Source organism: Cebus imitator, unplaced genomic scaffold (genome assembly GCF_001604975.1).
Source record: "Cebus imitator isolate Cc_AM_T3 unplaced genomic scaffold, Cebus_imitator-1.0 Scaffold9, whole genome shotgun sequence".
Classification (NCBI taxonomy): Eukaryota; Metazoa; Chordata; class Mammalia; order Primates; family Cebidae; genus Cebus; species Cebus imitator.
Window position 1 is genome coordinate 12,804,832 of NW_016107324.1, and position 26,081 is coordinate 12,830,912.

At 43.7% G+C, this 26,081-nt stretch overlaps 1 protein-coding gene across 2 annotated transcripts in view; it reads left to right on the forward strand.

Moving 5' to 3' along the window:
* The window catches only part of TGM5 (transglutaminase 5), a 32,684-nt gene continuing 6,603 nt past the window's right edge, over positions 1-26,081 (forward strand). Inside the window, exons 1-7 of one of the 2 annotated variants that reach the window (XM_037744880.1) lie at positions 1-90; positions 6,085-6,264; positions 6,362-6,607; positions 9,616-9,734; positions 12,654-12,782; positions 13,350-13,527; positions 24,905-25,040. In XM_037744880.1, coding sequence (XP_037600808.1) covers positions 81-90; positions 6,085-6,264; positions 6,362-6,607; positions 9,616-9,734; positions 12,654-12,782; positions 13,350-13,527; positions 24,905-25,040 — 998 coding nt within the window. In that variant the 5' untranslated portion in view covers positions 1-80. The remainder of the gene's footprint in view (positions 91-6,084; positions 6,265-6,361; positions 6,608-9,615; positions 9,735-12,653; positions 12,783-13,349; positions 13,528-24,904; positions 25,041-26,081) is intronic. The other variant, XM_037744875.1, reaches the window with a different exon arrangement.

Genomic DNA, 26,081 nt, shown 5'->3' on the forward strand with positions numbered 1-26,081 from the left:
CACTCTGGCACCAGTTTTCTGAAGCTCCAGACCACCCAGCTGTTCTGTGGGGAGCATCCCAGGAACCGGAGGCAGCCACCATGGCCCAAGGTAGGGAAAGCCCCTGTGGCTGCTGGAGTTCAGGAACAAGGAAGACAGAGAGAGACTGTAGGAAGTCAAGGGGTGGAAGGTGGGTTATGAGAAATAAAGAAGTAAATGCAGAACGGAGGCAGTAAAAGCAAGAACCTCAGAAACCTCTGAATTTATTGGTGGCCTGAGAACCAGGAGACAGTGTGGAGGCTGACAGGTAAACACAACCACACAGCTGCATGGTAACATGCCTGCCTCCACAGCCAGGTGGGCCAAGGCAAGGCCAGGGATGAGGGGGTCAGGGTTTCTGTCCATCTCTGCCACTAGCTGACCCTTTGACATTGGACAAGTCACTTCACCTCTAGTTTCCAACCCCTTGCATTGGATTGGACCAGGCAATCTTGAAATCGTCTTTCCAGCTCTGAAGTTCTCTGAATCTTCATATCTTCTCTTCTTTCTCCATTTCAGAGGGTCTGTAACTCGTCTTAGCTAATCTTCCCATCACCAACCTTCTCTCTATATCATCCCCCTCTCTGGAGAGAGCTGCTATGAAGATTAAATCGCTAGTTGAAATCATTTAGAGGAATAAGCTTTCAACTTGCTCTATAAATGTAAACTATTACTTTTTGTGTTTAAATTTTTGTTTTAAAATTTTCATAACTTTTAATTGCACAAGAAATGTATGAATACATAGTTGAAGTAAAGTAAATCAATAATTGGACAAAATTATAGATTATGCTATAGCTTTCAGCCTGCCATCCCCAGTGGCAGCCTCATCTCCAGAGTAAGCATTGTTACCCGTCTTTTGTCTGCACATTTACATTCAAGCATATATTTACTCAGTGTAATACACAGGATTATCTTGTCTGGGTTTTTTCTGATATAGCCATAGTATCATTATATTGTACGTATATTTCTACAACTTGTTTTTTTTCACTCGACTGTATGTCTGGGAGCTCTGTCCATGCCAGTTAGTACCTATAGATCTACCTCAATATTTTCCACAGTATCAGTGAAAGTAATTTCTAATCCAGTCCCCTACTGATGGGCATTTAGGTTGTTTTCTATTTTCCAGTTACACAAGCAATATTGCAAGGAACATTCTTATCCATGCCTCTGGGTGCTCATGTGGGAATGTCTCTCTAGGATAACTACTAAGATCACTTACTTTAAAAGTTCTTTCTACAATCTCCTGTTTATTTCCTGATCATTTCACCCCATTCTCCTCTCACTTCAAGGAGAACAATACGCGCAGTAGTCAATGAACCCCCTATATCAATAGATGGTGCCTGAGCTGAAGAGTCATCCCTGTCTTAGACAGAGATTAACATGGTCCAGGATGTCTCTAGAGGATGAAATTCTGCCCCAGCTCTTGCTGACAGGCAGTTGCTGCCATGCCTGCTGGGTAGCCTGCGTCATGTACCCAACCTGAACTGCAGCCGGTTAGTGCTGTCTAATCAATAGGTCTCCAAAAGGGGTGAGCTTCTTTTTCCACTATTAGGAAAAAGCCAAGTGCTTTCTCAGCTGGCAGTGGGCCTGGGTAGTTTTCTGAACATGAGTGAAAGCCAATGGTGGGCAGCAGCTATTGGGTGATGGGAAGAGCACTGGATTGTGGTCAGGAATCTTGGTTTAACCTCAGGCAAGACATCTAACCAACTGGAACCTTGGTTTTCTCATCTCCATGTCCAGATGACATGGCATTTTGTCCCTCCCAGGATGTGATGAAGATTAAATGAGATAACTGTTCTAGAGTACCTGACACAGTGCCTGGCACATAGTAGACAGGCCCTCAATAAGATGTTGCTTAAATCTGAAATCTGAAATAAGTACAGGGTGATTTTGCAAAAGAGAATTCTATTCAACTTAGCAGACCTTTCAGAGTACCTACAATATGCTGATCATTATGCTGAATTTCTTTTATAATAATAATAAACTAGTTTATGAAAAAGATGTGTGTTAAAGTAATCAAAATCACTCAAAAAGATTTAAGATAAAGCTTAATACTTATTAGGGTATTTTGTCAATGTTGATTTGGTTCATATTTGTTTATAACAACTTTATTGAGACATTTTTCATATACCATCAAGTCACCCTTACAAAGTCCACAATTCAGTGGTTTTTCATATAATCACAATGTTCTACAAGCATTGTCACTTTCTAGTTCTGAAACATTTCATTACCTCAAAAAAAAAATCCCATACGCATTGGCAGTCACATCCCATTCCACCTTTCTTTAGGCCCTAGCAAACCCTAATCTACTTTCTGTCTCTATGAATTTGCCTATTCTGGACATTTTGTATAAATATAATCATTTAACATGTGTTCTTTTATGTCTGACTTCTTTCACTTACCATAATGTTTTCAAGGTTCATCCATATGTAGTATGTTCAGCATTTTTTTTTTACAGTCAGATGATATTCCTTTGTATGATATATTATTTTGTTTAACTGTTCTTCAGTTGATGGACAACTGTGTTGTTTCTACTTTTTGGCTATTATGAATACAACTGCTATCATTATTCACGTATTGTGTGAACATGTTTTCATTTATCTTGGCTATATATACCTGGGGATATTGTTAGGTCACATGGTAACTCTATGTTGAATGTCTTGAGGAACTACCAGACTGTTTTCCAAAGTGTTGTACCATTTTATAGTCCCATCAGCAATATATGAGGATCCCAATTTCTCTGCATTCCCACTAACACATGTTATTATAGTCATCCTAGTAGAGGCGAGATGGTATCTCATGTGTATTTCCCTAATGTCTAACGGTGTTGAGCATCTTTTCGTGTACTTATTAGCCTTTTGCATATCGCCTTTGGAGAAATGTGTATTCAAGTCAGTTGCCCATTTTAAATTTGAGTTGTCTTTTTTATTGTAAAGTTATTAATTTTTAAAAAGTATTCTGGATATGAGTCCCTTACTAGATATATGATTTACAAATATTTCCTAACATTCTGTGTGTTTTCTTTTCACTATCTTGATGATGTTCTTGAAGCCAAAAAGTTATTGATTTTGATGAGGTCCAATTCATTTGGTTTTTCTCTCACTGCTTGTACTTCTGTTTTCATATCTAAGAAACCATTGCCTAGTCTAAGATCATGAAGACTTACCTCTATGTTTTCTTCTAGGAGTTTCATAGCTTTAGCTTTTATGTTTAGGTCTTTGATCCATTTTGAGTTAATTTTTAATAAATGGTGTGAGTTATGCATCCAACTCCATTCTTTTGCATGTGGAGATCCAGTTGTCCCAGCATCACTTTTTGAAAAGAGGATTCTCTCCCCCATTGAATTGTCTTGGCACCCTTGTCAAAGATCAAGTGATTATAAATGTGAGTTTATTGCTAGACTCTCAGTTCTATTCCACTGATCTATATGTCTATCCTTATACCACATTACCTTGATCAAGAAGTGCCACTCTTCTAATTTTGTTTTTACCTTTCAATATTGTTTGGCTAGTATAGATCCCTTGTATTTCCATATGAATTTTAGGATCCACTTGTCAATTTCTACAAAATGGCTGTTGGGATTTTGTTGAATCTGTAGAAAAACTTGTTATCTTAATGATATTGCCTTCCAATCCATCAACATAGAATGTCTTTTCATTTATTTAGATCTTCTTTAATTTCTTTCAATGGTGCTTTTTGGTATAGGTTTTGCACTTCTTTCATTAAATTTACTAAATTTTCTGAATTTTATTTTCAGATTGCTCTTTGCAAATGTATAAAAATACAACTGGTTTTTGTATATTGATATTGTGTCCTGCAACCTTGCTCAATTCATTTATTAATTCTATTTTTTGGTGGGTTCCTTAGGATTTTCCATATACAAGATTATGTCACATCTAAATAGAAACAATTTTACTTCTTTCCAATCTGTATGTCTGTGAATTATTTTTTCTTTCTTTCGCTCTTTCTCTCCCTTTCTCTTTCCCTCTGTCTCTCTCTCTTTGTCTCTTTCTCCCCTCCTTTCTTCTTTCTTTCTCTTTCTTTCTTTCTTCTTTCTTTCTTTTCTTTTTTCTTTCTTTCTTTTCTTTTCTTTCTTTCTTTCTTTCTTTCCTTTCTTTCTTTCTTTCTTTCTTTCTTTCTTTCCTTTCTTTCTTTCTTTCTTTCTTTCTTTCTTTCTTTCTTTCTTTCCTTTCTTTCTTTCTCTCTCTTTCCCTTCCTTCCTTCCTTCCTTCCTTTTCTTTTCTTTCTTTTTCTTTCTTTCTCTCTCTCTCTCTCTTTCTCTTTCTTTCTTTCTTCTTTTTGCCTAATAGCCCTAGCTAGAACCTCTAGTAGAATGTTAAACAGATGTGACAGCAGCAGGCATTCTTGTCTTTTTCCTTATCATAGCAAGAAAGCATCCAGTCTTTTACTATTAAGTATGGTATTGGCTGTGGATTTTTCACAGAAATGCTCTATCAGGTTGAGAAAGTCCCCTTCTATTCTTAGTTTGTTAAGTATTTTTATCATGAAAGAATGTTGGATTCTGTTGAATGTGTGGGTTCACTTTTAAAAAGTCTAAATACAACCAAGACAAAGCAGCTAGGTCTCTGTACTTTTTGGCTTACATCTAGAGGCAAAAGACAGACAAATAAAAAAGTAACTAAGAAAAACATCTGAACACCTTATCCTAATCCTTACACTAGCAAGTTTGTTGATATAAATGAACAAATGAGCACGGCTTGTAAATTGTCAATTAAGCAGTTAAAATTCTCCATGAACAATTCAGTTAACTGTATAGATCAGTCAGTAGGTGATTGAAAGAAGGGTGGGCCAATTGCGGTGGGCTTCATGGAGCAGGTGGGTATTGGAGGACAGGTGGAATCTGGCTAGAGTGAGGGGCCATTCTGAGGTGGGGCTTTAACAGCAAATACAAACACAGGCATTTTCTTGGGGATAGATTGGCTACAGGAGAGGGGCAATGCTGAGAAGTGAGAATGAAAGAATAAGCTAAGGCCAAGTAGAAGGAATTGTGTCAAGTTAAGGCATGTGCCTTTTATATGGTAGAATGTAGGAGATCTCAGAACTTGTAAAGCAAAATAATGGCATGATTCAATTGTTTTGAAGAAAGGTAATCTGATAATCCATTAAAGGGTGGGAGATAGCGAGAGAGACAGGAGGCAGGAGACCTCATGGAGGCTATTATGGTCACTAGGTATGAGGAGAAAACACTGGAATTATGTGAATGTGAAAAACGATGGATAGACACCAACAATGTTTTAATGGAAGGTGTGAAGAGAGTTAGTGACATGTGAATGGGCATAGGCTGAGGAGATGCGTGAGCCAATTGTGATTTAAAGTCTATGAGCTCACCAGGTGACTGGGACCATGGCAGAACCATGGTCAAACATGGAGAAGTCAAAAATAGACCCCTTCGTGCAGAGGCACACTTGGAGACTAGTGAGGTCAGTCTGTGTTTTAGCAGAGGCTCCAAAAGGCTGGGAATGAAAATTTCTTTAAGTGTCATCAGCATCCAAGCTCCTAGGGCATTGGGCGCATGGCCTATGATGATCAGAGAGAGAGCAGATGGTTAAAAGAAGAGCAGCTAGCCCAGGGAAAGTTAACCCCAGGGCATCTAAACCAGAGAGTTGCTTCCCAGACCTGGAGGCTAATAGAGTGGCAAGTGAGACTCTTAACTTGAGTCCAAGAAATTGGATGCTGGTGTTAATCTGAAGCCATGCTAGGCTGAAGGAAGCAATGAAACTTGCCAGGTCTACAGAAGGACTTGGACAGAGGCAGAAAACCATGCCCCTCCAGGAGGGTGTAAGGGAGAAGATAGAGGGTCAGAGAGATAGGAAAGGAAGGAAGAAAGAGGAACATGCATGCATAGAGCCTCATGAAATCCTCATCCTAACTGATGAGGCAGTTAGGCATAAGATGGCAGACTGATCTTATGGACTCTTATTTTACTGATGTGGAAACTGAGGCTCAGGCTTAGTGAATTTCTCAAGATTGCAGAACTAGTAAGTGGTAGATAGGACTGGCTCCACAACCTCACTCTTTTGTCTACCTCTCATTGCCTCGTTGCAGGACTAGAAGTGGCCCTCACAGACCTCCAGAGCTCCAGAAATAATGTGCAGCACCACACGGAGGAGATCACTGTTGACCATCTCCTTGTTCGCCGGGGCCAGGCCTTCAACCTCACCCTGTACTTCAGGAACCGGGGCTTTCAGCCAGGCCGGGACAACATCATCTTCGTGGTTGAGACTGGTAAGAACCCCAGTTGGCTCACAGGGGCTGTGTGTGGGAGGGGATTTTCGGGGTTGTGGAGGTTGCCATAGAGGGCCTCAGCTCTCCTTTCCTCCAGGACCGCTGCCAGACCTGGCTTTAGGGACTCGGGCTGTGTTCAGCCTGGCAAGCCATGGCAGCCCCAGCCCCTGGATCGCCTGGCTGGAGACCAATGGGGACACCTCCACAGAGGTGAGCTTGTGTGCTCCTCCCACAGCGGCCGTGGGTCGGTACCTCTTGAAAATACACGTCGACTCCTTCCAGGGGTCTGTGACGGCCTACCAACTGGGGGAGTTCATCCTGCTCTTCAATCCCTGGTGCCCAGGTAAGGCAGGGTGCCCATGTGGTGCCCTTATCTCTCTTCTGTCAGTGCTACCAGAGACAGGCTCAAGGGTTTCTAGACCCCTCTCCCAGGCCACCCAGAGCCTCCCCAATTCCCTGCAGTCAGCATTCACCCCAACTACCAACAATTAGGGCAGGAAACCTTGCTATTCATTTGCTTATTTAAAATTTTCAAATTATAAACCGAATCATCTTTGCTTAACCAGAAAAACTGTTACAATTAAGTTTGATTGTGAATAACCTTTACCTTCATCATATATTGCTAAGTTAAGTAGAATTTTTTCATTATAAAAGTAGTGAATGCATTGCATTATTTATGGAATGAAGCAAACAGTTAAAGAAAAGAAAAAGTATAAAGTTAAAAAGTAAAGCCTCCCAATCTCTAAGTTCCATTCAACAGCAGTTCTATTCTTCCAGATTCCATTCACCTTTAACATTTTCTTGTTTTATAGTTTTATAAAAGTGTTCTATGTTTAATCAAATATATATGGCTCTCTGTGTATGTGTGTGCACGTGTGTGATTCTACAATACATACCACAAGTGAGATTATATAGTACATACCATTCTTCAGCTTTTTTCTTTATTTAACAATTCAACTGTGGACACATTTTCCTATCGGAGCATTCTTCTTTTATTTTTTTTTTGAGACAAAGTCTCCCTCTGTTGCCAGGCACCAGGCTGGAGTGCAGTGGCGCCATCTCGGCTCACTGCAACCTCCGCCTCCCAGGTTCAAGCAATTCTCCTGCCTCAGCCTCCCAAGTAGCTGAGGCTACAGGCGCGTGCCACCATGCCCAGCTAATTTTTGTATTTTTTAGTAAAGACAGGGTTTCACCATGTTGGCCAGGATGGTCTCAATCTCTTGCCCTCGTGATCCTCCCACCTCAGCCTCCCAAAGTGCTGGGATTACAGGCGTGAGCCACCGGGCCTGGCTCAGAGCATTCTTGTTAACAACTACAATAATTTGACTGTTTGGATCCACCCAATATTTTTAACTAGTTCTCTATGGGCATTCTGGCTGTTTCCAGTTTTTTTTCCTTCTATAAACAAAGCCACAGTAAATATCTCACACTACTTGTCCCACAAGCCCTGATCTCTAAATCTAGTTGGCGATAGGGCTAGATGCATAGGGAGACACAAAGACACAATTTGGGCAGAAGGGATCAGGAGTAGAATGGGTCTGCTGTGCCTTTGAACACAGGCCAGACTCCCAAGTCTGGCTGCTGACTTAGGGGTCAATCCTGTTCCTGTCTTCCCTCTCTTTCTACCTTCTCCCCCAACCTTATTTCAAGGGGGCCTCTTGGGTCACGTCAGGACCCAGAGCCCTGGTTGGGTTCTACTACCCCTAACCACTTCCCACTTCACTGTCCCCAAATGGCTTAGAACGCTCATCCATCAGCCATCAGGTGAAGAGACCCTGCCATGGGATCAAGGAGAGTCAGTTGACTGTTTTCCGTCTGCCTCTGTCTCATCTTTCTCTCTCTCTGGGGGCCTTCTGGGCAGTGGGTAGAAAAGTATTCATAGTGGAGCCTTCTCTCTTGAGGTTGTGCCACGCCCAGACTCTGGGAAGACCCAACTCTGGGCCTAGGTGTTGGTGGGGGCTAAAGTATCCTGTGGTGCTGCAGGATGAGAGGGTATTGGCTGGGAAGCCTCACCTTGTAGCTCAGGCCACTGCTGGCCCTGGTTGAGAGGAGAGGGCTTGTGGTGTCAACCATGAACCTGCAGCTTCTCACCACACTGTCCCAAACCCCCAATAAAATACATCTCAGCAATGAGTTCTCTTGCACTAGCCTCCTGCAGGCTGTGTCCAAGGCTGCCTCTGAGGAGTGCACCTTCCCTTCAGGGTCAGGCAGAGCTTCCAGACAGTTCCAGGACCCTGCAAAGAGGATGTCTGTTCCCATGGCCTTTTGTTGGTTTGTTCTTAACCTTTAAAAGATAATTTTTAACTTTTATTTTAGGTTCAGGGGTACATGAACAGGTTTGTTACATAGGTAAATTGCATGTCACAGAAGTTTGGTTTGATGCAGATTATTTTGTTACCCAGGTAATAAGCATACTACCCAACAGGTAGTTTTCGATCCTTACCTTCCTCTCACCCTCCACCTTCAACAAGCCCCATTACTTTCAATGGCAAAAACCACAATTACTTTTGCACCAACCTAATGTTAAGTTATTTTTGAATTGACTTCAAAACCCTCTGTTCACATGGGCAGAAGGTATATATATATATATATATATATATATATATATAATATATATATAAATTTTTACATATATAAATCAAATATATAATATATATATATAAATTCATGGCTGTAAACATTGTTCATAATCTGTTTAGATTTCATATGTCACATACAGATTTCCATGTCCATGTACACAATTTTTCCATCTTACATCACTCCAGCATGGGATTTTGTCATGGAGACGTACTGAAGTTATTTAACTACTCCCCAAGAACAGGGCATATAGATTATTTTCAGCTTTTCGATATCGTCAACAGCACTCAGAAGAACAGCTTAGCGTCTAAGTCTTTGTACGTATATGAAATGGAATAATGAGGTCAGTGTCAACCCTTAAGGTCTCGTTTGCTCTTTTCCAACCAAGATTAGTATAGCAGAAAGGTACAGAATATGGAATCAGTGTGCTGTGTTCTATTTCCAGCTCTGTACTGATGTGTGATTTGGGCAATTTGCTTAATCACTCTGAACCTGTTTCCTCAACCTTAAAATGGGGGTAAGATGTAAATGTGCTTTGTAAACCAAGAAATTCCACTAAAGGTAAATTCTTATTATTCCACCTCATGTTCATTTTGAGCCTGTTGCTGGTGTTGGGATTGTGGACTCCCCAAGACCCACCACTTTGTGCCCCTCTTGGTGTTGCCAGGGGTCCTTGCTCCAGAGCTCAGTTTCCCCTGGGACTGCGGGGATGAGAATGGGACAGGAAGGGAAAGGCGACTTTTCTGCTTCACGCTCTCCCACTCTGGTTCCTAGAGGATGCTGTCTACTTGGACAGTGAGCCCCAGAGGCAGGAGTATGTCATGAATGATTACGGCTTCATCTACCAAGGCAACAAGAACTGGATCCGCCCATGTCCCTGGAACTATGGACAGGTGAATCTCAGCCCTGCTCATGGCCGGTCCTGGCCCTGAGCTTGTGGAGGGAGGGAGCAGGGAGCACATGAGTTTCACCTAGAACTGCTGACCAATACTAACTAAATGGCATGAGGAAGATGTGTGTTGTGAGCCCAGGTTGCTTAAGAAGCAGCCATGGGGAATGGAGGGGTCTGTCCTTTGCTGATCGTGTCTGATTTGGACAAAAAGAGCTAAGGGAAGGATAGTTACAGGCACCTCACCCAGGAATTCCACTGAGCATGAGAGTGAGGATGGAGGGCATGGAAGCCACCACAGCAGTGATGATGCCTGGCATTTTGGTTTATTAAACTGCTTTTCCCCTGGGGTCCCATTTTCTACTGTCTCACTTCATCCTCACTACCCCTCATGACTGATCCTACCATCAATTCTGTCACATAAAGGACAACTTGTTCCCTGAACATCTCAGCCAGAAGCATGGCTGATGAACAGTAATGCATCTCCCTCCCCATGGCTATTGTCTCTTTGTGTGTATTGTTGATGATGCATCTTTTTAATGATGAAAGTTAATACCTGATTGTTTAAAAAGCTTTGCAAAGAAACATGACAAAAATGGATACATGAATGTCATTCCAAGCACCATCACCAGCATAGTGTATGTTCCTCTACATTAATTTTCTACACACATTCTAAAACGCTAATTTATATGTAAAAATAATGTCATATTAATTGCAATGCTCTGCACCTCCTGCCTTTCTAAAAGCCTGCCTCTTATTTCAAATTCAGCCTGCAGCAGGGGCTTCAGGAAGTCCAGTGCCAGGCAAGGAACAGGGCTCTTGAGGCTGAGCCCCAGTGCCACAAGCACTGTGGGAGGGAATCAGCCCTCGGCTGTCAACTGGGAAACTCTGGGCGTCCCTGTGGAGCCTTGTCTCAGCTTGATATGGGTTCCTCTCCTGGACCTGCCCAAATAGTACTCCAACACAGGTGCCCTTCCAGCCCCAGCCTGGGCCTAGGGGTGGCTATAGCCAAGATGAGATATAGCAGCCTCAACTGGCCCCAACTTACATCCCCAATCCTCACTCAGCATGGGCAGATTGGGCATCCAAGAGACCTGGATGGGAGTTGGCTGCCATCTGTGAGAAACAGAAGTGAGGGGTTGCTGCTGTCTCAGCCCTGGGTCCCTCTGTCTCTGTCTCTTTTGTTGTTGTTGTTGTTGTTGTCTGGTTTTTTATTTTTGAGACATGGTCTTACTCTGTCACCCAGGCTGGAAGACAGTGGTGAGATCATGGCTCACTCCAGCCTTGACCTCCTGGACTCAAGTGATCCTCCCACCTCAGCCTCCTAAGTAGCTGGGACTACAGGCATGCACCACCATGCCTGGCTAATTTTTAAATTTTTTGCGGAGATGAGGTCTCGCTATATTGCTCCAACTGGTCTCAAATTTCTGGGGTCAAGTGATCCTCCTGCCTCAGCCTCCCAAAGTGCTGGGATTACAGGTGTGTGCCATCGCGCCTGGCTCATTTCTGTCTTTCTTCTTCATTAAATGTATGTTGATTGCCTCCTCAGTGCCAGGCAGGGTGCTAAGCTCCAGAGATATGAAAATGAATACAACATAGTTCCCTGAACTTACAGTGTAGTGGGGACTCAGACACATAAACAGGTCCATTATCATGCAGTGGGATATGTAAAGATTGAGAGTCAGGAGCAGGGTGTTCTGAGAGCCAAGGGGAAGAGCCCTTGGTTGGGCATAGGGGTATGTTAGAAGCTTCCTGGGAGAGGAGCTGTTTGAATTGAGTTAACTAAGTGATGGATGGATGGTGGGGAAAACATCCCAGGCAGAGGGAAGTCATGAGCAAAGACACGATGGTGGGAAACAGTTTAACCCAATGCAGGAATTTGGTGTTGCTGCGGCAAAAATGGTGGGGATGGGGTATGTGGGGGATTATTGAGACCTGAGGCTGGAGAGGTAGGTTGAAGCCAGATGTGGGAGGTACTTAGGTGCCTTTTGAAGGAGGTTGGAGCTTTGATTCTCTAGGCTCTAGGGGGCCTTTGAAAATTTTAAAACAGAAAAGTGAGCTGATCAGACTACCCCCTGGGGAAGATTGATCAGAGAAGCCTCCTAATTCTTTGTGTTGCCCAGTGTTACATAGGAATAAATTCACTAATCTACACTTGTTCTACAAAGAGGTACAGAATTCCTGCAATGTGCTGGGCACCATGCCAGGCCTAAGGTCCAGAGTTGTGAAGAGAGCTGGACTGAAACAGTGCTGACACTCAGGCAGGAAAAGACAGACTTGACAACATCATGTAACTAAGTCTCATGAGGAGAGGGGACATACCCAAGGCTGTGGAGATAAAGCAGGCTCAGGCCTGGGGAAGGTCTCAGAGGGAGTGGATTTCATATCAAGTCTGAAGAACCAGGAGGAGCCAGCCTGGCCTCGGTGGGAAATTTCCATAACTCATATGCAATTAGTCAGCCTAGAGCCCCAGTGAATCACGGGTGCCATGGCAGGTTAGCACCATCACTTCAGCAGTAGCTGCCAATGCTAAGCTGGATCAGCAGGTGAGTGTGGAAGCAGAGGCAATGTGGTTGTAGCAAGAACATCCTGTGGGCTTCTAGGAGTGTGGGGATTGAGAGGAGAGGAGGGAGACTTTTCAGTCAGACTCACTGGGGAAAATACGCAGAACAACCCAGCAGGAGCAGTAGTCATCTTGGAGTGAAGGGGAGGGATTTGGTGTGCAGGCCATAAATACCAGGTGAATTGTGACCCTAGAGCTTTGAAACCCCACACTTGAATGGGAGGAAATTCATGGCTGTTGTGTTTGACATAGTTACCTTCCAAGTGGGTTAATATTTCACTGGGGGAGGTGGTCATTACTTTTTACATCGTCCCACGTGACAAGCATGGTTGCCTTCTCTCTCGGCCTCTGCCCCTAAAGTTTGAAGAGAAAATCATAGACATCTGCTTGCAGCTGCTAGACAAGAGCCTGCACTTCCAGACTGACCCAGCCACAGACTGTGCCCTGCGGGGAAGCCCCGTCTATGTCAGCAGAGTGGTGTGTGCCATGGTGAGGTCCCTGATATGCCCGGGGAGGGAGGAGGCTGTGCAGGGGGAGTCCTGCCCACTCACATTTGCCCGCTGCAACTGGTGAAAGAGGGACCCTCTGGCAAAGCCATCTTGGATGAGACTGACGCCAGAATGTGGGTAACAAGTTTTCTCAACCGAACTCTGAAATAGCTGGGTGTGGGCCATCACCTCTATTAATTCCAAATTGCATGTTTTGAGAAAGGGTGAGTGTAGCTCTGGTTTGAGAAACGGTCTTGTTGTTTCTAAATTTCCCCTGTTCTGAAGTGTTTTTTAAAGCTCTCAGAGCCAGGCTCCAGTTTTGCAGGGGATGGGAGGATATGAGTAAGGGGTAGATAGGAACAGAATAATAAATTAATTCACAGTGGAGCAGAAGTCAGAAAAGTCAACCTCCATCCTAAGCCCTCCCCAGAAGGTCTGGAAGTCCCCAGTAAAATGCAGTCAAAAGTCTCTCCTGCTTCTCAGGCCCATGGGTCTTCCAAGGCAGCCCACATGTGACATGTTGAGGAAATGGACGTTTCTAACACTTCGCTATATGGCTTCTCTTCAGATCAACAGCAATGATGACAATGGGGTGCTCAATGGAAACTGGAGTGAGAATTACACAGATGGCACCAACCCTGCGGAGTGGACTGGCAGCGTGGCCATCCTGAAGCAGTGGCACACCACAGGGTGCCAGCCTGTGCGCTACGGGCAGTGCTGGGTCTTTGCTGCCGTCATGTGCACAGGTAGGAGGTAGAAACGACCCCACAAAACGGTCTGAACCATTCTCATCCCCATCCCACAGTTCCCACCAAGGGACATTTGGAAGGAAGAACTTTCTCTCTCTAAAATGTCTCTGCCAGGCACAGTAGCTCACGCCTATAGTCCCAGCACTTTGGGAGGCTGAGGTGAGTGGATCATGAGGTCAAGAGTTCAAGACCAGCCTGGCCAAGTTGATGAAACCCTATCTCTACTAAAATGGACACAGGGAAGGGAACATCACACATGTGGGCCTGTCAGTGGATAAGGGTCTAGGGGAGGGATAGCATTAGGAGAAACACCTAATGTAAATGATGGGTTGATGAGTGCAGCAAACCACCATGGCATGTGTATAACTATGGAACAAACCTGCATATTCTGTACATGTACCCCAGAACTTAAAGTGTAATTTAAAAAATACAAAAATTAGTGGGATGGGTGGCAGGCGCCTGTAATCCTAGCTACTTGGGAGGCTGAGGCAGGAGAATTGCTTGAACCTGGGGGGTAGAAGTTGCAATGAACCGAGATCATGCCACTGCACTCCAGCCTGGGCAATGGAGTGAGACTCCATCTCAATAAATAAATAAATAAATAAAATGTCTCATCATGGACCTCAGACTGCACATGTCTGGGCTCATGTCAGACCATGGTTCTGAAGTGAGAGTCACATGTCCCAAGATGCCTGGCACCCTTGCTTCTTCTGAGCTTAGGCAACCTACTAGCATATTCCTAAGAGCCTGGTTGGTAACTGTCTAGGTTCAAGATAGAAATGAGAAGAGGGGCTGAGTAGTTAGGAAACTACAAACTGATTAGTGTCCTTTCTGAGCACAGAGAACAGGCTCGATGAAGATGTGCACAGAGCTGTAGTGTGGGCCATGGGGCCAGAGCAAGATGGCAACCCAAGAAAAATCACCTTGAATTTGGCGTTGTTCAGGGCCTGGTAGCCTGACTCTGGCCAGAGAGTTAGGGGAAGGGAGAAAACGTGTGGTCAGCATTTCAGATAGGAAATGGATACTACATTAGTAGAGGAAAAACTGAAAAATACACATGGGGAAAAGACGGTAAATGGAAGTTGGTTTGTGGGTGGCAAGAGGAGGAGACAGGGAGGAAATCATGAGGGGAGTGATACTTGGAAATGAGTCACACACTGGAGGTAAAAGGAGGAGGCTTTCTGCTTCACCCAGGGCCAAGCGCTTGCTCTGGGTCCTCACCCTTGCCCTGTCCCACACCCTGGCCATCTCTCAGCCTCTTGGCCTGCACATGCTGATTTGGGTGGCAATCACAAAATTGTTTATTAAGCTGGGGAGAGAGGCCACACAAGATTTTTGCTCACAGGACTCTAGTCGAAGCCAGGTATACCAGATTTGCCCATAACTTCGTGTTTATTGGGGGCTCAGATCTTCTGGGCAGAATTTTGTGTGTGACAAAGTTTAGTGCATTTCATGTTCATGTACGTGCTGGGCCCATCTCTGGGCTCTAGGAAGAATGCAACATCCCTGGAGAAAGCTCAGAGAGCCCCAGGAGTCTGTCCAAGGGCACAAGGAAGTGTTGCCACCGAGAGAGTGACTTCGCCCAGTTAATGAGAATGGTCAGTAAGTCCCAAGCTTACTACTCTTCAGCTACAGAGCCAGCTCTTGAGTTGGATGAGTTGAGTGCCCAGGTGTAGGAAAGAAGGAATTCCACAGCTTTGAAACTCCAAGTCATGAAGATTTGGGTGAAAGGGGAGGTCTGAGTCCTTCCAGAAGCAGGCACAAGACTGACAGGTAGAGACTAGATCTTGGACAAGATAGAGAGGGAGCCTTCCAGTGTGTGGAAAAGCCTGACATCTAATGGGCCAGGTACGTGTGTGTATAGAAGGAGTGAGCCAGGTTTGGGTGTGGTTGTCTGGAATTGGGTGATGAGAGAAGTGGAGCCAGTGAATGGAGATTATGCAATGACAGTAAACCAATTAACATGTTTATGAGAATCATGGCCCTTTAGTGACCTGGAAAACAAAGGGTTGGGCAAAGTAGGTCAAACATGGCCTGGTCCCCTGTAGTTCAATCAGCACCAACCTTCCCCAAAAGGGCTACCATGTTATATATTAATAAATACAGTAGTTGGAAAAACTCATTCCTTCATCCAGCAATATGTATTGAGTCCTTATTCTACACCAGGCACTCACTGTGTCCCAAGAACTCTTGGATACAAGATGAGTAATACCCAGCTTCTGTCTTCAACCAAAGTTAAAGATGTAGTCAAACTCCTTAAACTCAAACGGCTCCCAAAGCATGTTTTTTTAAAAAATACATACATTATTATTTCATAGCCACAATAACTAATGTTTATTGAGGATATCCTTTGTGCCAGGCATAGTTCTAAAACCCTAACAGCCTAGAGTAGTGGAGAAGCATGTGGACTCTGGAGGCGGGCTGCGTGAGGTTGCACACCAGCACTACCATTAATTGTCTGAGTGACCTTAGGCAAGGCATTTAACCTGTGCCTCAGTTTCCTTTGATGTATGAGCGGGAAAGTAATGGTACCTACCTCATAGGATTATTGAAGGGATTGAGTGAGTTCACACTGGAGAGTGCTTAGAAAAGTGCCTGACTATAGTGAGTGTTCAGGAGGCATCAGCTAGGGTTATCTTATCTAATCCCCTGAATGACCTTATGAGGTGGGACCTATCATCTCCATTTTGCAGGTAAGGAACTTGAGTGGCAGAGCCAGTCTCCTACCCAAGTCTGGCTGGCTCTGCAAGCCATGCTCTAACCATTAGGCCATACTGCCTCATGAACAGTGATAACAGCTGCCATTAATCCAGCACTAAGTCCATCAGGAACACACTGGGCACTTACACTTTTACTAATCCTGACCACCTCCTGCAAAGCTGATATCCTTACAGCCATTTTCCAGATGAAGAAGCAGGCTTAAAGAGACCGAGGGCTTCTGGTCTGACTCAGGCGTGCATCTCCCCTCTACAGCCCTGCCTCCCAGTGTTGCTTTTCAACATGTTGACACATTAACTTCAACTTCCCATAGAAAAATCACAAAAGGAGGCTTTGTGATTGAATGCAGTCAAAGATGAGGTTGTAATTTTTGGGATGTGCTGTGTTCTTGGCATCCATTTAGTTGCCCGTTACTTGAGAATTTTAGAGAACCCCTTGGCCTACCCTTCCTGTGCTCAGAGCCACCCTAGGTCCTTGGTCTCTTCTTGTTCTGGTTGTTCACTCTTTGACAAGGTTGGGACCCTCAGCCCTTGGCCAGGTCTGGGAAATAATCTGGAATGCCTTGCACGATAGCAAGAGAACAGAGGGTACAGTGATGTTCTGTTGCCTGAAAACTCCCCAAAAGTCAGGTATGAAAAAGCCACCTAGTACATAATTTCATACATATGAGAGGTCCAGAATATGCCAATTCAGAGAGAGAGAAAGTAGAGTGTGGTTGCTTAGGGCTGGGAGGAGGGGATAATTGGGAGTGACTGCTAATGAAATGGGGTTTCCTTTTAAGATGAAAATGTTTTGGAAGTAGACAGTGGAGATTGTTGTACAACCTGTGACTATATTACAAACCACTGAACTGTACACTTTACAAGGGTGAATTTTATGCTATGCGAATTATATCTCAAGAAAATTGTTTGCAAAAAAGCCAGGGATCCTGGGAATATGCCTGCTCTATTCTTGCTCATAACTGCCTGGGGTTGGGAGTGGGGTGGAGGACAGCAATGAGTTGGGCTGAGGGTTGGGAGGTACTGATGTGTGACTAGAAGCAGGTGTATGGCATCACCCCTCTTCTGTAAAATCAGGTCCTAGGTCCTAGGGGCTGTAAGGGGAAGGGGAGGTGGGAAACGGTGTGGGAGATGGGAGACTGCCTGGTTGGGACTGGGACTGGACCCTCCTCTTCAACTAAAGCAACCCCACTTGCATGTCTTTTATATATCAAATCCTCACTTATGATTGGCTTGCATATAGGGCCCTCTGCTTAATACCTTTTTGAAAACCCCTGAGCTAGATATTATCTAAGATTTTTCTAACTCAATTATGTAGAGGTCTTTATAAACTATCTCATCATCATTTCAATATAATAACTCTTTTTCTCATTGCTTTTACCCTTAAGTCTCAAAGAAGGAACCGCAGCCAAGGCCCTGATGCATTATTTTACCTCAGCCTTTTCTTGGATCCCAGTTCAAACTCTTTTGTGCAATGCCCTGGACTAAACAGAAACCTGCCATTATTTTCCATTGATTTCCATTGACATACGATCGTATGGAATGTTCCCTCATCAGGTTGTTGACAAATATATGGAGAGTGGATAGAAAGATGTCTGGCACATAGTCTTATCTAAATGTTAGCTATTATAATCAGTCTGGTACTGTTTTAATCTCTGCCTGTTGGGCTCCAGGGGTTTGGCTGGGTCTTGTCCAAAAGTTGTTTATAGCTATCCCAGAAACTTCAGTTCCCCTCTCTACCACTTTTTCTCCCTTTTATTTCCTTTCTTTCCTCCTTGGGATGTTTAGGGTTAACTATATTCCTCATTTCATGGCACTTAGCATCATTGGTCTGCTCAGGCCCCTCTTTGTAAAGGTCCCCTCTTATTAAAATTGATCAATTAATTTCTCCCTTTTATCTCATAGCCTACTTCCATTCACCTCCCTGCACGATAAACATTTTAATGTGTTTAATATGTAGCATTGTAGTTGGATGTGTTTTCACAAAAAAATAATATTATTGGCCAGGTGTGGTGGCTCATGCCTGTAATCCCAGTACTTTGGGAGGCTGAGGTGGGCAGATTACGAGGTCAGGAGATCGAGACCATCCTGACCAGCATGGTGAAACACTGTCTCTACTAAAATACAAAAAAAAATTAGCCGAGTTTGGTGGCGTGCGCCGGTAGTACCAGCTTTTCAGGAGACTGAGGCAGGGGAATCGCTTGAACCCAGGAGGTGGAGGTTGCAGTGAGCCGAGATTGCACCACTGCACTCCAGCCTGGCAACAGAGCGAGACTCCATCTCAAAAAAAAAAAAAAAAAATCCTATTATTATCTTTGTGCAGTATTTTATTCAGTACAGTTTTGGTTTCATATACTGTATTTTTCTTTTATATGTATATAGTTTTTTTTTTTTTTAAGGCTAGTCAAGTGAAGCAGTGGGAGTGGAAAAGGAACAAAAAATCTGTAACTGGTTGTGATGGATTAGTGATAAACACCACTGCACTTGCACCAGTGTGTATTTTTCATCTTTAGAAGTTCCACTGGGTCTTTTTTTTTAACCTTCCATTTTTCTTCTCATTATGTTCATGTTTTTCTGTACCCCCTCTTTAGCATTTTGAGCATATTTATAATATTTAAAATAGCTCTCTGAGGTCCTTGTCTGCTTTTTTTTTGAGGTCAGCTTTTTAAAAAAATAATTTCAACTTTTGTTTTAGATTCAGGGATACCTGTGCAGGTTTGTTACGTGGGTATATTGCCTGATGCTGAGGTTTGGAGTATGAATGATTCATCACTCAGTGCTAATTTCATTATCTCTGGCATTTCTGGATCTGGTTCTACTAATTAATTTTTCTCCTGGCTATGAGCCATATTTTCATGTTTCTTTGCATGCTCGCTCATTTTTTTATTGTGTTACGTTGTTGAGAACTGGATTTTGTTTTATTTCTTTAAAGGACTTTGTGTGGTACAGCAATAAATTCCTTGCAGATCAATTTGAGCTATTGGAGGTTTGCTTTTAAGCTTTGTTGTGATGGTTCCAGAGCAAACTTTACTCTAAGCTTAATTTAGTCCCACTGCTAAGTCATGTCTCTTCTGAAGACTCTTATCAAATGCCTTATGTATAAGGCGGCCTCTCCACTCTATTGCTTTATCTGGCCTCCTGGAATTTCATCCCCATGCTTGCACACCACTCAGCCAAAGACTTGAAAGGCCCCTCTGCAGATCCCTAAAATACTCTCTCTGTTCAGCTGTCTTTCCTCCATACACTCCATTCTGCAAATTTCAGTCATCTTAGCCTCCCTCAATTGTGATCACATCTCATTAACTCAGTAAGACTGCTGAGTTCTTTTTTGGGCTTCCCGTCCCTGTGGATGCTGCTCTAGGAAGTCCCTCAACTAAGATTTGTCTGTTATTGTTCTCATGATCAGACTAGTACATATTTTGGGGAGAAAGACAACAAAAGTAGTGCTTTCTGTTCACATAATATGAAGGGTACCTCCTGTCAACATGACTCATCACTGTTGATGTTGACCATGATGCCTGACTGAGGTGGTTCAGTCTTTGCTAGCATGAAGTGGCAGGGATGAGTCTACAGTTTGTGTCTGTACAGTCAGTTTGTCCAAACCAGGATCTAATTAGGAACCAAGCATTGCATCTGGTTGCAATGTCCTTTGTGTCTCTTTTAATCTCAAAGAGACCCTTTAATTCAATATGTGACTTTGTTGAAGATACTGAGACCATTGTCCTGCACAACTCTACCTTTTAGACTTACCTGAGGACTTCATTGTATTGTTAGTCTTCTTATTCCTCTGTTCTTTGTATTTAGCAACCATAAGTTAGATAAAAAATATTCAAATCAAACATTTTACTAGAGCCTTGTCCTTTTAAAGCTGTCTCCTGATTGTCCATCCACACATAAGCAGCTGAAATTTTTGTGTTTTCTCTATCAGTCCAGGAGACTGACTTCTGTGAAGATGGAGGTAGTAGACTGTAGTGTTCATTGTGAAGGGGCCTTTTTTTTTTTTACCACTTATGACCCCCCCCACACACCCAGGTAACCCTTACAAATCTGCCACAGAGCCACAGAGCAGGTCTCACAGCTCCATGGGAAATGCCCAGTGCCATCCTCTGGGATGCCATTTTCATCTAATGCACGATCCAGGTCCTATATGCTGCGCTTAGTGCCTTCAAGATTGATATCCTTGTTTCCATTTCCTATTTCTCTGTAAACAGTGCTCACTTGTACTTCTTGAGTAACAGGTTATTGCGCTTCAATGATTAGGGCTCAGTTCTTAATTGCCCCCATCCCCTTATTAAAAAATAATTTTCATAAGGCCTTGTTCTAGTGTAGGCTAGAAGATTGGAGATTATCATGGAAGACAGGTGATACACCTTTGCGTATTTGAGGTACTGTTAAGGAAACAAATAAGATTTCATTTCCTTGCCATTACAGATGAGAGAGAACAGTTCAAATATGATCTAGTGATGGCATATCTGAAAAACCAAAGCAATAGGACCCATCTTGGTTATAAGGGATGATTGAAGTCATGGGATAAAGAGCAGAAAGTTATATATTTATCATTTGGAAGCTTAGTGCATCCAGGGACAGACTAAAAGGTAATAAAAGTCATCACATTTACACGCAATTACTTTGACTCTATGAGCTGGAGCTTTGGCCACATTTCTTGATATAAGCCATGGGAGTATGGCATTAAAGCTAACTGAATACATTTCAATAAATTGAACTCTAACTTTCCACTGAATTTTCTTATAAAATTAGGGCCACATTTCCGCATGGGGGCAAAAAGAACTTTACAGCCAGTCATGAACCATACTCGATATTTTATTTTATTTTAGACAAGATCTCACTCTGTCACTCAGGCTGGAGCACCCAGGCTGAAGTGCAGTGGCACCATCATGGCTCACTGCAGCCTCAACCTCCTGAGCTCAAACAATCCTGCCTCAGCCTCCTGAGTAGTTGGGACCACAGGCGTGTGCCACCATACCCAGCTATTTTTTTATTTTTATTTTTTATAGAGGTGAGATCTCACTATGTTGCCCAGGCTGGTCTCAAACTCCTGGACTCAAGCAATCCTCCCTCCTTGGCCTCCTAAAATGCTGGGATTACCAGTGTGAGCCACTGCCTGGCCCCATACTCGTTATTTTAATATACTCTCAGGACACGGTCCGCTACCCATCAAGGGAAGTTGTACTCCTCAAAGGCAGGAATGTCTTTCATTTTTGTATCCTCTTCATCTAATTGACTACCTGGTCTCAATACTTATCACTGAATGAGTACTAAATGGCTGAATGAATAAATAAAATTACTGATGCTGAGAATGCGGTGTGATATACCTTGATAACACTGTGGTCCCTTCTCAACTCTGAGATCTTGTTCATCTTTGCCCAATTGTCACTGCATCAGTGCATATAGTGTATGCATGTACATAAATACAGATGCCACACATGAGTTTCTCTTTCACAAGGGACTCAGTTTCCACAAAATCATCAATGACAGATCACCTAAATCTCATGTCAAACTGTGAGTCATCAGGACTGATAGTCTGCAGAAAGAGGTTAAAGGTGCCTTACTTCAACAGGAATATAGTGAGCACCTACCCTGTGCCCAGCCTCGTACTAGGAATGTAGAAATGCAAGCAAAGTCTTATCTGAGCTCAACTCTAGGGGGATTAGTAATTTGGCAGACAATGTAAGACATACACATTCAATTACAAAGAGCTGAATCCAGTGCTGAAATATGTAACACAGGTGATTGGGGTTATGTGAGAACATGAGAAGGGATGAGTGTGGTGTGGAGTCATTGGTGTATTGAGGCTGAGATGTGGCTGGGATGTCCCGTGGAGTTGCAGTGTAGCGGCCTGCAGTTAAAAGCATGAGAGGCTTTGAGATCAGAGAACCATGGGTTTATGTCCTGCCCTGGCTTTTCTCTTTTTGCCATGTGAGCTTACCTCTCTAAACTTCAGGTGTCTCATCTTTAAAGTTGGGATAATCATATGTGTATGAAGAGACTAAGGGAGATAATGACTGTGCAGTGCTTGGCACCACGCACCTATAGTGATGATGATGTCCTTGACTAGAAAGAAAGACTGAGAGGACAGGAAGACAGTCATTTCACTGAGTGATGTGTTCGTTGACAGCAAGGCCCCTAGATAGACTCAAGATTCAAATTCAGGAGTCCTGAGCACAGAAGTGAGAGAGAAAGCCATAGATGAGATGAGCTCTTCATGGGAGGACAGAGCCAGAAGGACAAAGGGAGCAAGGCCTCTGGAAACATGCATGTGCATGACTTGTGCTGCACAGATCTGAGAGCCTTGAAGCTGACGCCTTGGCTTCACTCCCTATGTGAGAAACCATTCTTGCCCCTCTGTGGTCCCTTCCCAACTTCATTCTGTTCCACTGTGACAATCTGCTCCCCATCGAAGTCCTCTCACAAGCCATGATGAGCAAAGGGTGAGACCAGATCAGCGCAAATCCATCATCACTCAAAGCTGATGCTCTATGGACAGTTGAGCTTGGTACCAAAAGCATATCACACAGCCATTAGGATAGTGGTGTGTTGAACTGAGAAATCACCAGAATGGGGAAAAGATTCTCAAGACACCATTCGTCCATCCATCCAGCAAAGATGCAGCAAGATGCAAAATGGGCCTTACCCTGTATTGTTAATAGCTGAGTAATGACAAAGATGAGTAACACGCAATCCCTGCCCTCAGGAAGACAGACTCCTAAAGAATTCATTACAAGCCTTGTACTCTGGTCTAATAGAAAACTTCAAAGTGCTTCAAGACCAGTTGCCTGTGTTAGCGTGGGAAAGTGCCCATCAAGTCATGTTTAGCAGGGGCTGACACCAGTATTGACACTTTGGATGGCCACTCATGAACTCATTCATCCAGGTGAAGGGCGAGAGGAGGCTTGCTCGCTGCTCTCCCTTCCTGCCCTCCTCCTTGGCACATTTTCTTGTCACTGTGAGTGTCATCCACCTCCTGACTGTACTTTTAGCATAAATGTGTCCATGCAATGCTGCTGTCTTTCCTCACTGCTGTCTCAGGGTCCTTCAGTGACAGCTTTTCAATCTTCAGCCTCACCTCTGCAGCTGTCCTGTTTCATCTCTACCTACAACCCACTTGTCAGCTCTGCCCATTCCCTGCCCTAGTTCTTCAGCCCTGTTCAGACCTGCCACATGACGGAAAGCTCAAGGCTCCCTTTGGGCTTCTCCCCTCCCTTTTCTGGTCACATCCAGGGGCCTTTCCCTACCCTGGCCTGGAGAGACTGTGTGTCAAAGTGCAGAATAAGAAGACTGTGAGCTAAAATCTATACGCAATTAAATGTTTAAAGTAAAAATTATAAATTTTTTTAAAATGACAGTAGTGTGTGTAAGAATCCTTAGAAAGAACCATATTTTTGACTCAGTCATCTGACCCTGGGGAGGGAGATATTGATCTACAAAGCTATTTATTACAGTATTGATAATGGGGAAAATTGAAAACCAGCTAAATGTTTCAAAATAATCACCACTAAAATCTTGCTTTTGGCAAATATTTGATAATATAGGAAAATGTTTGGGATGTAAAATTAGATGAAAACATGAAAATGCTGAACTGTATACGTACTACTGAGAGCTGGACTTGGTATTGACTGTAAGCTTAGCAGTAAAACCAGGATCTGAGTGATGGCTCTGCCTCTTACAAGCTGTGTGACCTTGGTCAAGGTAGCAAACTTTCTTAGCCTCTGATTCTTTGTCTTCAAAATGGAGATAATAATAGTAGCCAGCATGTAGTGTTGTCCCAAGGATAATGCGTATGAAACGTTTAGCACTATGCCCAGCTGGTACATACTGTTATTGTTATTATTAAATTGAGTGGGCTGTCATTGCTGGACTTGAAGGGACAGGGATGCCCAGAGCATTTTGTGATGGGATTTTCCTGTTCTTAAAAGAGCACAGAATGGGGGAGATATGGCAGAAGATAAAGAAAGGAAGTTGGCTGGCAAATAGAATGTGTGGCCCCCAGGAATAGAGATAATACTCTACCTTCTTTCAAGAATTTCCCTGCCAGGTAGAAACTCTCACTTTTCTAAGCCCTTGTTACATAGGTTTCTTTTCTTCTTGGCTTTATCTGTGATGCTTCTTTTTGACTTTATCTGTGATGCTTCCCTAGAGAGGCTTCCAAGATCATATACCCAGGAAAAAGGGGGAATCCAAGCCACAGAACTTTTTGCTTAAGAATCTGATGGTCGCAGGCAATAATCCTAACCATAAAAAGGAATAGAATTCCAGCTTTGGCTTGAAGATGGAGACTTAAGACCAGAATAGAAATGCAGTTGAGTCAGGCCTTCGAGTTTTGCCAAAGGAGAGGCATGCTTGTCCCACCCTCATGGCATAAGCAGGAGAACTCACAGCTTGCTAGACTTTCTGTTGGCTTAGGCAGTGCTTATCTGAGCTGCCAGCAACCCAATCTTTCCGTAGAATCTCTCTCATGAGCTCCAGAAGTGGGGAAGGAAGTTGGAAATAAATATCACTATTCCAGTGCTCCAGATAGCTCCAGCATGGTCCTGCAGATGGCAAATGAAAGATTTCCCCAGGCCCAGGGCCCTAAGTCCCAGAATATACAGGTCCTGAATCCACAGCTCACAGGTGATTTTTTTCTGCCCATTTTGCAGTGATGAGGTGTCTGGGGATCCCCACCCGTGTGATCACCAACTTTGACTCTGGCCACGACACAGATGGAAACCTGATCATAGATGAGTATTATGACAACACGGGCAGGATTTTGGGGAATAAGAAAGATACTATCTGGTGAGAAACAACCTCTCAACCTATTTCTAGGGCCGCACATCAGAGCTAAGCCCCATGGCAGGAAAAAGGGCAGGACGATGTCCATGAGCCTTCTCCCCTTCACCTCCTGCACCCCACCCCAACTCTGCCAAGGCTGCCCTCACCCCTCTTGCCAATCTTCAGCTGGGAGACAGCTGAGCAAAGCCCATCTGGGGTTTAGGAGTCTCACACCGTGAGTGTCCTGCCCTGTGTTGAGGCTTTCATCTTTGTCACCTCCTTCATAGAACCTCCTGGTTCTGTAGGGCCTAGAGAAAATTTCCCCACTGCCCTCTGAAGATTTGTTTTAAAAAAATCAACTCACCAAATCAGATCAATAGGAGAAAAGGTATATGCATTTATAAACATGTACACTGGAGCCTTCAGAACAAAGACCCAAAGATATAGGAGAAATTGTCCATTTTTATGCTTAGTCTAACAGAGTATGGACAGCCATGTAGAAATATGCTTGGACAAATGGTATGACCTAACGCTAATAGACTGAGTGGGGAAACCCAGCCCTGTCTGTCTACATTCTGCTTGGCCTCTCTGAGCATGTGCTCCTTCCCAGTATGGGGCAGGACCCTCTCTGGAATGAGGGTCTTATGACCTACAGTCAAACAGGGTAGCTCAGATAAATTTCTTATGCCCAGTTTTTATGTCAGGGTAATATTTTTAGGTTTTAAGACTGGCTTTAGGGAAAAGGGGTTCTGGTTTCCGTGACCTTCCCACCTTCAGGAAGAGAGATTTTAGTTTCTATGGCTAGCCATGGGGGTAAGAGAGACTGAGGGACACAAAGACAGGAAGAGGTCTAAAAAAACCACTTCTGCTTCTGTTACTTTTATTTTGGGATATTGTTTCCTGAGTCCCAACAGTTCTGATCACAGGACGGCCTTACCTCTGAACACAAAGACCACAAGTGCCTCTGTGAGTCAGCAACACACACAGGCTCAAGTGATTCTCCACCTCAGCCTCCCAAGTAATTAGGACTATAGGCATGCACCAGGATGCCTAGCTAATTTTTTT